Genomic DNA, 10602 nt, shown 5'->3' with positions numbered 1-10602 from the left:
CTCAGGAGGCTTTGTGTGAGATCATGAGGAAGCTTTTCTTGATGGAAATGGTTGTCAGGCATTGGAAGGGGCTGCCCGGAGAGGTGGTGAAATCCCCATTCCTGGAGGTATCCAAGACAAGACTGGATGTGGCACTCCCTCAGTGCTCTGCTCTAGTGGACAAGGTGGGGATGGGTGCAAGTTGGGACTCGATGATCTTGCAGGTCTTTGCCAACCTAAATGGTTCTGTGATTGTGTGATCTGGCCTGAAGACAGCTGCAGGGCAGGTGGAGGAGTCCTGTGGTGGGACTGTGGCCAAGAGGCCTCTCCTGGCTGCAGAAGAGCAAACCGTGGGCTTTTGTGTCCATCGAGGGCCAAGGGAGGGTGCGAGGAGGGGGATGGAGGGGTACTGTGGGCACCAAGGGGACAAACTGTGGCCTCTGGAGCACATCAAAAGGTGCCTTAGGGTGCTGAGGGGGCAAATGGACCAGGCTGAGGCAGCCCCAGCACAAGAGAGGGTTCAGAGAGGACTTGTGGGTCTGAGGAGAGCTCTAGGCCTGGAGGGCCTAGAGGAAAGGGAAAATGAACAAGTCCTGAGGGGATGGGATGGAAATTCAAAGTGGGGGGACTCTTTGCCAAGATAGCCTTGCCCACGTCTTTCCTGGACTGCCAGTTGTCCCCACTGGCTGTCCCCGGGCAGCGCGGACGCCCACACCAGCCCCCCAGGGCAGAGCGGGGCTCGGAAGGTGCCTGAGCGAGGTCACACTGGGCAGCAGCTCCAGGGCACCTCTGGGGCTGTCAGAGAGGGGCTGTTCCAGGGCCCTTTGGGCTTCTGGGGGCTTCTTTGGTCTGATTTTGTAGAAGAGACACAGAACTGAGGCAAGAACAGCAGGACTACAGCTCCTGGCCCCTCAGATGGACCAATGCGGTTGCTCAGCTGGGCTGTGCCAGAAGACGACAGCTCCCGGCACGCTGAGGATCCCAGCCCTTCCAGCTGGATCCCCCTGGGTGCCATCCTCCCCCCTTCAGCCCTAAGCCCCCCCAGGACTCCGCCAGCCTGGCAGGGCCACTCAGCCACCCCTGGGGCAGCTCAGGGTGCCGCGCAGGGGCCTGGGGTGCGGCGAGGGCCTTGGGAGGGCTCCTGAGCAGCCCGGTGCTGGAAGAGCTGTTGAGTGGGGCAAAGCTCTTGCTGGTCAGTGGGAGAAAGAGAAGAGGCGACAAAAGCCACCGTTTCTGTTAAGCTTGAGCAAACGTTATGCATTTAATGTGACTGAAGGGCTCAGAGGCCAGACTCTGCAGTGTGGGGACAGGAAAGGGATGTCCTGGGGGCACGCAGGGGTGTCTGAACGTGGGGCTCCTTGGGATGTCCCGAGGAGACACGAGAGCAAAGTGGGGTCTGGAGACATTCTGAGGGCAGCTGAGTGCCAAGGGCTGAGGCAGGCCTGTGTCCCCAGGGACACCCTGCCTGTTCCTGCCTGCGTGGTGGCTCCCTGGGACCCGTTGCCGGGGGCAGGTGCCATGGCAACAAGCACTGGGACCTGTTGCTAGCGGCCGGTAGCGGGTCACAGAGGGGCCCTTTGTGACACCCACTGCAGCAGGTGTGCTCAGCACGACCGTGGCCCACGGTGGGTCAGTGTCCGTCAGGACAGCGACCGGACAGGAGAGGAGTGCAGCGCTGGCGAGAAGCCCCCGACTGCAGTCCACGTCTTGTCCACGACCCCAGGTGGCCCCGTGGGAACGCGGAGTTTTGCTGAGGCGTTTTGCCAAAGCGTTTTTGCCTGAGGCATTTGGGCCGAGGCCTTTTGGCCGAGGCGCTTTGCCTGAGGTGCTTTGCCTCGGCCTTTGGGCTGAGGTGCTTTGCCTCGGCCTTTGGGCTGAGGTGCTTTGCCTTGGCCTTTGGGCTGAGGCACTTTGCTGAGGCCTTTGGGCTGAGGCCTTTTGCCTCGGCCTTTGGGCTGAGGCGCTTTGCCGAGGCCTTTTGGCTGAAGCCTTTTGCCTTGGCCTTTTGGCCGAGGCACTTTGCCTTGGCTTTTTGGCTGAGGCCTTTTGCTGAGGCCTTTTGCCTGAGGCCCTTTGCCTGAGGCGATTTGGCCGCGGCATTTTTTCTGGGGGTGTTCGACTCCACCATTCGGACGCCCTCCGCAGGCAGGCTCCCCTGTGTTCTTTGATTCACAGGATGGAGAGGAGACCCCCCGCCTGCCCCAGGCAGGCCTGGATGGAAGACAGCTCTTCCCAGGAGAGCCGCTCTCCAGGCCTGCAGCTTCCGTCCTCCTACGAGGTGACCGCCATGCAGCCCCTGAAGCTGGGTGAGTGAGGGGCCTTGTGGGGCTGGGCAGGGCTGGGGCCCACCACCACACCCTGTAGCACACCAGGATCCCACTTTCCTGGCCAGCTGACAGTGGGGGTCCTGGGGTCAGCCATGATGTTGCCTGAAAGCTGGGACTGCTCAGGGCTGGAGCGTGGCCCCAGCACAGCCTCTCCCAAAGAAGGACAGGGCAGAGAGGCTCTGGGCTGTGGGCAGAGAGGGCCAGCTGGGCTGGCATGAGTCTGTCGTGCTGTGGGAGCCTGGGCCTTTCCTGCCTGTCTGCCATTGCCTTCCTCAGCCCGGGGCACTGGGGCTTTCCCGAGCATGGCAGCTCCTCTGCCAGGCACCCTCCAGCCAGGAGCTGCAAGGGAAGGCCGTGCCAAGGCAGTGGGCAGAGAGCTGGGTGGAGGGCAGATATCCTTTGCTCCCTCCTCTCGCTGGACCCTCTGCAGCTCTCCCTGCTCTTTCCCCCCTTAGATGCCAGCTGGTTGCCCATCTACAAGGAGGAGCAGGAAGCTGTTGATTCCGTCCTGGCCTTTGTCACCAGCCCCAACAAGGTAACTGCGGCCAACTGGAGGGGGGCTGTGCTGCTGTCTGCTGGCAGGGGCTGTGCTGCCGGGCTGCTGGAGGGGTGCTGGCAGGGCAGGGCTGCTTCTCCCGCAGGGCACTGCACCCCCTGTGCTGCGGTCCCGCTGGCTGTGTCCGCCCACTCACAATCCGTGTTTGTGTCTCTGTCCCCCGGCTGGCAGGAGGAGAGAGACAAGACCACATTTCTCCGGAGCATCTCTGTGCTGTGCAGAAGCGCCTTGAGCCACGGCCTGACCCAGGGCCTGGATCTGTTTTGTGACAAGTACGAGCTGGCAGAGAACATCAAGGTGAGGGCACCCTGGGCAATGTGGCGAAGGGAGCAAAGCCCCCTGGCACAGGCAACCTGTGCGGACAGTGCTGGGGCGGGTCAGGGACTGGAGGCCCTGGGTGCTGGCAGTTGCCAGCAGGTGCCATCCCGGTTGTGCTCTGCAGGCGCTGCTGGAAGAAGAGCCAAGGGACCAGCTGTGCACAGACCTTCGGCATCTTTCCATGCTGGCTCTGGAGAAATTGAGGTACCTGCCCATCTGTCGTGGGCCCCCTGGCCCAGAGGTCCGATGCCACCCGCACGAGTCGTCGAGGGGCTGCTCCCAGCACCCGTGTGCAACCCGTGTCCTGCCCTCTCCCTGCAGCTTGGTGGACACAGCGCTGGAGGGCAAAGCCAAAAGCCTCCTCCGCGCGTGTTTCTCGAGTGTCTTCTGGCTGCCTGCAGAGAAGGAAATGCCAAAAGCGGACCTTGCCCTCTACATCAAGGTAAGTGCTGGCTGAGCTCCAGGGGCCTCCAGCCCCTCTGGCCTGCTCCCTGGCTATCCCATGTTGCCACAGGAGCAGGGATCCCAGGCAGGGCAGGGTACTTCCCCTCCTCGCGCCTCTGTCCCCTTCCCATGGGCCTGGCCGCATCCCGTGCCACAGGCTGCTCTGCCCTCGCAGATTGTCTATGCCCATATCTCTCCCGGGACGTGTGGGCATCCTCCTCCTCCTCCTGTGGCACGGGGGGTTCGGATGGCTCTCCTGGGGCTGGGAGGAACAGCAGAATGACTGCCATTGCTCTCTGTGTTCCTTGCAGACCCTGAACTCCATGGACAGCATGCTGAGGACAATGGTGCTCAGCTTTCCTGCCTCTCAAGTCAGCGAGGAGCTGCAGGGCATCTTGGAGGTCTGGCACAAGCAAAAAGGGGGGAGTCCCAGGGCTGTTCCTCAGCCTGGAGGGGAGGGTTTGCCCACTCCTGGCTGAGTGGTGCCCAGAGCAGGGCCGAGCAGGCAGAGTGCCCTGCTGGGAGGGTGCCCACCTCCTGCGGGGAAGCGGGGGCTGGCCCCAGGCTCTCGTGGAGCACAGGGGCTGCAGAGGGTGGCACCTGCCCTCCTCCTTGGCCATGAGGTTGGCTCTGGGCCTTTGTGCCTGACCTGGGGCAGACACCCCATTGCAGGCTTTGCTGGAGGGGAGAGGAAGCCTTGAGGGATGGGGCGAGTGCGGCCCAGCAGTGGAGCTGTGCTGCTGCTGGTGTTGGAGTCTGCTCCCAGGGCTCACCCGCTGCTTCTCTCGTCCCAGCTGCTGCTGGACTTCACCAGATGCGAGAGAGAGGCTGTGAGGGAGAGGGCCATGGCAAGGATAGATGTGCTGACCTGTGTGCTGTCCGACTATTCCACTCTGCAGGTAAGGATCAGGCCCCCTCCAGCCAGGCCATGCCCCCATCCCTGCTGCTCTCCAGGCCAGGGCTGCTGCCCACATGGCTACTCTGAGAGACGGGGACGCAGGGCTCTGCAAAGCCTGGTCTCTCCAGGAATCCAGCCCTGGGCAGACTCTCGAGAGGGGGGCTTTGGCACCACCCTTGTGCCCTCAGCCCTTCTGCTCATGCCTCCCTCATCCAGGCCCACGCCAACATCAGAAGAGGCACTGCTGGACCTGTCTGCTCTGGGGAGATCCAGCTCCCGCTCCTAGGAAAGCTGCTGGGACGACTCATCCTTTTCCGCTTCTCTGAGGAGCTGACATGCTATGCAGCTTTCCATGCTCTTTTTGCCCTGGCTGAGTTCATCTGTAAGTAAAAAAGGCAGAGCAGCGGTGGCCTTCATTGCTCTGCACACCGACATCTCCTGAGAGATCTGCTTCCTGACCCCCTTTGCCCCTCCCAGCTGCTTCCCAGAGCTTCCCAGCTGCCACTTTGCTGCAGGGCCTGAGCGCTTTGCTCAAGGCCAGGATCTGTTTGCTGCTGCTCTCCTTCCTCCCCTTCCTTTCAGGATCTTGCAGCCCGCTGGTTTGTGGGCCCCACAGCCAAAGCCCCTCTGGACTTCCCTGTCCCAAAGCCACGTCTTCCCTGGTGGGGAAGAGCAGATCCCCCACCCTGGCTGGTCCCTCCAGTGCCTGTAGCAAGAAGCTGTTCCTGATGCCCTCCCAAAATCCTGGACTGCTCCTGTCCTGCCCCCTGGCCGACAGATGCCAGGGAGGTTTGGCGAGCTTGCTGGTAAAGCTGCTCTGCCTTCCTGACTCTTGTGTGTTTGCCCTGGTGTTTAGTCGAATCCAGGCTAAAGGACAGAGCAGACCAAGTCCACCGGGAAGCCGTGACCACCTCCGCACTGTGTTCTCTGAGCCCCAGGGACTGTGCCAAGGTAAGGAGCTGCGCCCTTGCTGGGACTCCTGTCCGTGGCACCAGCAGGGCACTGGTGCGAGCCAAAGGACCCCGCAGCAGTGGGGCTGGCGCGCCTTCAGCTCCCTGGGGAGGGGGTTCCCGCCGTCCTTGAGCAAGGACAGCACGAGGGCTGCATTCCAGTGGCCCAGCAGCAGCTTCAGCCCCAGCAGGAGCTCCGGTGCTCCTGGCCACCAGCAAGTCCCTGGTTCTCGGTGGGGCCAGCAGCCTGTGCCTATGAGCCCTCCTCCCCCAGCAGGAGGGCCCTCTCTGCTCATCTTTGCCATGCAGGGACTGCAGGCACTGCTGCCAGCTTTGCTGCGGGCGCTGCTGTCAGCAGTGGTGGGCACGTCCGGCCAGGGCCGCTCGAGCTGCTCAGCCAAGCAGCACCATCAGGGCGCTCAGCGCGACATGTCTTCCTTCCTTGCTGCCATAGGCCTTTGGAAAATACCTGCAGTCCCACGAGAGGACAGACGTCATCCTCGTGGCCATCGAGGCGTTGGGAGATGCCAGCATCCTCGACCAGCAGGTGCCCAGCAGCCTGCTGGATGTGGCCTTGGAGGACCCGGACGTCTGGCTGACGGACGTAAGTGGCCTGTGCCCTTCAGCCCTCTTGGGCCTTGTTCCTCCCTGCATCCCTCCCTCCCAGGCACAGGTGACTTGGGCCCCCCAAGCCACCTCAAGGTAGCAGAGAGGAATGGGAAGGGCAACTAAGGACATGGCTGCACTCCCGGGGCAGTGCCATCCTCACCTGTATTTCCTGCAGGGGCCCAAGATAGTCAGCAGCATCCTTGAGAGCCTGCCATACTGCAGCACACAGGCAGCGTGGGAGAGAGCGGAGTCACTCCTTCGCCTGATGACCAACCTGTACCCCACCACAGTGGTCATCCTCCTGTGCAAGGCGGCTCTTCAAGGAGACAGGTACTGGCCCTGATGGCCTTGAGGGTGGGCTTGTTCCCTGTGGGGAGAGGGACCCCAAGACTCTCCGGCTGCCAGAGTCAAGGAATGCTGCGGGACAGCCTGCAGAGTCAGGCCCTCCATCCCCCCACGCTTTCCAGCCCTGCTTCACAGCGGCCAAAGCTGGCCCAGCCAGCCCAGAGCCAGCACGGTGCTCCAGCCCCACGGGGAACACGCCCTCAGCCCCATCCTGCCTGCGCGGGCAGGGCCCCCGGGGACGCGCGGCCAGGGCTCCAAGGGGTAGGTTCTGGGGGGCTGCTCCAGGCCACAGCACTGTGGCTGAGGCAACCCTGCGGACAGCGCTCTGCCTTCTCTGCCATCCAGCACTGCGCCGGAGCTGTGGGAGCTGATGTCCTCCATGCCGGAGACACTGGCCAAGATCTTGGAGGACTTTGCCAACCTGCTGTGCACACAGTGCTTCCGCTGCTCCGCAGAAGGCCCCCGCACCCAGCCCATGGCTGTGAGTGACCACTAAAGGCCCTGGTCCCCTCCCGCCAGCCCTGCAGGCTCTGCCGGCCCCTCACGGCTCTGTTTGCTCCTGCAGTCATCCTCCAGGAAGGCTGAGTCGGAGGAGTTGGCTGACGAGCCCGACGTCGAGAGCCATCAGGGCTGTCCAAACGTGAGGACGGCCGGGCTGCTGCTGGAAGGGCTCGTCGGGCTGTCGCAGAGAGCCGAGATGGTGAGCAGGGCGGTGTCAGGGGCAGCCCTGTCGGCAAACGGGGGCTGGGGCTGTGTGGAAAGCAGTGACTTGGCCTGGCCTGGGACTCAGAACGTGGGGTGACTGCTCTAAACACCCTCCCTGCCATGGTGGGGCCTGGAGTGGCTGCCTGGGGAGCTTTTCCGGCACAGCACTCTTCACCCAATGGACATTCTCTTCTCTCTACAGGCCAGAAATATTGAACTCTTCCTGCCGGGCATGATAAAGATCCTGCAAGTTGGCAGCGAAGACGCCCAGGTGAAGATCCTGCTGGCCTTGTGAAATGTGCTGCATCAGCTGAAGAAGAGCAAGGCCAGCTTCATCGCTGTGCAGCTTGTGGGGAGGCTCCTGCCCCTCTTTGACTCGGTAAGGCTGATGTGGAGCCTGAGCCCCTCAGATGGGCACTGGGCAATGACAGCTGCCCTGCAGCCCAGCCCTGCGAGCAGCACTTGGAGCCAGCTCTGCTCCCCTGGGCTCTCCTGGGATGGCTTTTGGGCCGTGCAGCCCAGTGCTGCTGCTTCTGGGATGTGAGGCCGGAGCCGCTGCCCTCCCCGCAGCCATGATCAGGGCCCTCTTCACTGTGGGCAGGGAGCTGCTGTTTGCAAAGCTCACTTTTCCTGCTTCCTGCCAGGAGTGCAGCGAGCTGCGAGAGCTGTCCATCCGCATGCTCGCAGAGCTGCTGCAGTTCGTGGTCGGCAGGGATGAGAAGAGGATGAGGAAGGAGGTGTGGCGAGCACTGGTGCCTCTCCTCTTTCGCATGAGCGACCAGGTCCCCAGCGTGGCCAAGGTACAGGTTTGAAGGCTGAGCCCTGACACACAGAGGGCTGGGCTGACGCCCCCAGGGCTCCTGGGCATCGGGGCAGGGGCTGCTGGCAGCGGGCAGCGCTCCCCCAGCACAGCCCGTGGGAAGGTCCGTGCGGAGCCAGCGCCAGCAGGGCCGGAGAAGCTGGCACGGCCCTGTGCAACACCTGCCCTGCCTGCTCCTGCAGGGCTCGGCAGCAGCCCGTGGCCACCACGGCCTGAACAGGGGCATCCCCACAGGCTGTGTCAGAGGCCAGGCCTTTGAGCCTCCATGCCTGTCCCCCAGGGCTGTCTCCAAAAGCCTCCCAGACATTTGGGCTAGGGCACGTCCCAGATTCCTGAAGGCAGGACCCCCCCAGGAACAGAGCCAAGAGGCCTCCTTGCCCAGGCCCCCGGGCCATCCCTGAGCTCATGCTGTCCTGCAGGCCTCCAGGGAAGCCCTTCTTGCTGCCGCCGAGCTGCTGAAGTGGAAGACGCTCAAGCACCTGCTGCAGAGAGAGCGGCTGTGGGAGCTTGGAGCGTGCTTGGTAAGGACAAGCTGTGGAGCCCGGACTGGGGGAGGGCTGCTCCCATCCCAGGTCTGGGCTGGGGGCTCTGCAGCTGGGCAGAGCCTGGAGCTGCATCCCTGTTGCTGCCCTCAAGAACAGAGCCCCAGGGGCTCTTCTGCAGGCCCCTGTCCCCTCCCTGTAGCCAGCAGGAGGGGAGGCCTCTCCGTCCCAGGAGGTGCTGGCAGGAGGCACTGCTCCAGCCAACTGCCCCAGTGACAGCCCTGGAGAGACATGCCTTGTTCTCTCTGCAGCTTCAGAACAGCAGGAGCAGGGCTGAAGACTTTATCCACCAGAGCCTGCCCTACCTGCAGGACCCTCAGGCCAACGTGCGCCTGGCGGCCGTCAGGTTCATCGGTGAGTGCCAGCCCCTGCGGTGCCTCTGGGGCAGCCTGGCCCCTGTGCCGCTGCTGCCCCAGCAATGCCCGGCCACCCCGCGCAGGGCCTTGCCTCCCTCTGCCAGCCCTGCCCACGCAGCGGGGCTTGGTGGCCGCCTTGCTCAGTCCCACTGCCCTGAGCTTCTGGGGGCTCCTGGGCTCAGCCCTGCTGAGGGGGAGGAGGGTAGGACTGGGGGCCCTGCTGTTGGGAGCAGGCTGGGGAGCAGGGGCTAATGGAGCTCTGTGCCCAGGACTCATCACACGGCGCCTGAGGGAGCAGACCACGGAGAGTCAGGCTGACATCCTGAGCGGTGAGTGGGGAGCACCGTCTGTCGGGAATCCAGAGGCTCTCTGCAGATGTGGGGTTTTATCTGGGCTCTGTTTCTTTCCGCCACAGCACTTCAGCCCTTGGAGAAAGACTGGGACATCTCTGTCAGCTCCCTGGCAGCTCGGACAACCTCCATTCTGAGGAGTCCTTGCGTGCAGCAAAGACCAAGAGGCCTCCTACGAGCACTGCGCTGCTGCTGGCCGTGAGCCCGGCAGAGGTGCAGCTTGCCTTGGCTAAAGGACTGGGGCTGAATAAAGCTGGAACAATGTGCCCAAAGCCCTGGTGTCCTTCAGCTGTGCGGTGCTGAGCGTGCCGAGCCGACCGTGTCCTTCCTGGGCTGTCCCGCAGGCAGCGGGACGCTCCCCCCTCAGCACCCCTGGCCCCAGGCTTGTGGGACAAGCTGAACCCTGGCTGGGGCTTTCCCTGGGAGAAGCCGCCTTGGCTAAAGGACAAGCTGCTGCCCGAGTGTTCTCGCCCCATTTCAGGGCCACTGCCAATGTCACCCTGCCCTTTGCCAGTGTGAAGCTATTCCCCCTTGTCCTGTCACTCCAGGCCCTCGTCCAAAATCCGTCTCCAGCTCCCTTGGAGCCTCTTTTAGGCACTGGAAGGGGCTGGAAGGTCACTCCAAAACCTTCTCTTCTCCAGCCTGGGTAGCCAAAGTTATCCCTGTGTCCCCACACAGTGCCCGACTCTGTGACCCCTGTGTCCTCCCAGGCTCAGCACCCCAGGAGGTGGCACAGCAGCAAGCCCTTGAATTATAGCTGCAGAGTCCCACGTTTCCTTGGTGGGCTCCAAATTCCATCTCCGGTACCCCAACACGCCCCACTGAGCCCTGCATTGCAGCTGTGCGGCCTCAAAGGGTCTCCGGTGGACCCCCTAGGCATAGAAGGATGGAATCATGAAGGAACGCTCAGCCCTGAGTGGGCTGCAGAGGATCCCAGAGCTCCTGGGAATTGCTGGGGCTCCAGAGCTTGAAGCTGGAAATGAGTGAAGAGCTCTGTTTTACACTTGTGGCATGGAAAGCCCTGGCAGGGTGGTTTCTGCTGGGGGGCCTGGGGGGCACTGAAGGCCTCAGGAGGCTTTGTGTGAGATCATGAGGAAGCTTTTCTTGATGGAAATGGTTGTCAGGCATTGGAAGGGGCTGCCCGGAGAGGTGGTGAAATCCCCATTCCTGGAGGTATCCAAGACAAGACTGGATGTGGCACTCCCTCAGTGCTCTGCTCTAGTGGACAAGGTGGGGATGGGTGCAAGTTGGGACTCGATGATCTTGCAGGTCTTTGCCAACCTAAATGGTTCTGTGATTGTGTGATCTGGCCTGAAGACAGCTGCAGGGCAGGTGGAGGAGTCCTGTGGTGGGACTGTGGCCAAGAGGCCTCTCCTGGCTGCAGAAGAGCAAACCGTGGGCTT

At 62.8% G+C, this 10602-nt stretch overlaps 2 protein-coding genes across 2 annotated transcripts; both read left to right on the top strand.

Annotated features, from left to right (window-relative positions):
* Window positions 1-1428: 1428 nt before the first annotated feature.
* LOC113989605 lies at window positions 1429-7506 on the top strand. Its single transcript, XM_039384062.1, has 14 exons — window positions 1429-2285; window positions 2762-2841; window positions 3034-3159; window positions 3305-3384; window positions 3502-3622; window positions 3936-4025; window positions 4419-4523; window positions 4739-4904; window positions 5379-5473; window positions 5927-6076; window positions 6257-6411; window positions 6772-6907; window positions 6992-7126; window positions 7334-7506. The coding sequence occupies exons 1-14, from the start codon at window positions 2156-2158 to the stop codon at window positions 7424-7426; spliced, it is 1662 nt and encodes a 553-aa protein (XP_039239996.1). The 5' UTR covers window positions 1429-2155; the 3' UTR covers window positions 7427-7506.
* Window positions 7419-9471, top strand: LOC120323755 (maestro heat-like repeat family member 5). The gene is made up of 6 exons (XM_039384063.1): window positions 7419-7510; window positions 7776-7931; window positions 8371-8472; window positions 8745-8847; window positions 9119-9178; window positions 9265-9471. The coding sequence occupies exons 2-6, from the start codon at window positions 7809-7811 to the stop codon at window positions 9399-9401; spliced, it is 525 nt and encodes a 174-aa protein (XP_039239997.1). The 5' UTR covers window positions 7419-7510; window positions 7776-7808; the 3' UTR covers window positions 9402-9471.
* Window positions 9472-10602: the final 1131 nt, after the last annotated feature.

This window comes from Pipra filicauda, unplaced genomic scaffold (genome assembly GCF_003945595.2).
Source record: "Pipra filicauda isolate LSUMZ 115617 unplaced genomic scaffold, ASM394559v2 scaffold337_size785800_pilon, whole genome shotgun sequence".
NCBI lineage: Eukaryota > Metazoa > Chordata > Aves > Passeriformes > Pipridae > Pipra > Pipra filicauda.
The sequence above is the reverse complement of the archived record's forward strand: the minus strand, read 5'-3'. Positions and strand labels throughout refer to the sequence as shown.

Excerpts from the sequence above, each read along its gene's own strand:
- LOC113989605 (XM_039384062.1), top strand. The coding sequence starts at position 2,156 with ATGGAGAGGAGACCCCCCGCCTGCCCCAGGCAGGCCTGGATGGAAGAC. Across the intron at positions 2,286-2,761 it reads CATGCAGCCCCTGAAGCTGG|ATGCCAGCTGGTTGCCCATC; the intron begins GTGAGTGAGGGG and ends TTCCCCCCTTAG. Across the intron at positions 7,127-7,333 it reads TGTCGCAGAGAGCCGAGATG|GCCAGAAATATTGAACTCTT; the intron begins GTGAGCAGGGCG and ends TTCTCTCTACAG.
- LOC120323755 (XM_039384063.1), top strand. The coding sequence starts at position 7,809 with ATGCTCGCAGAGCTGCTGCAGTTCGTGGTCGGCAGGGATGAGAAGAGG. Across the intron at positions 7,932-8,370 it reads AGGTCCCCAGCGTGGCCAAG|GCCTCCAGGGAAGCCCTTCT; the intron begins GTACAGGTTTGA and ends GCTGTCCTGCAG. Across the intron at positions 8,848-9,118 it reads GGCGGCCGTCAGGTTCATCG|GACTCATCACACGGCGCCTG; the intron begins GTGAGTGCCAGC and ends CTCTGTGCCCAG.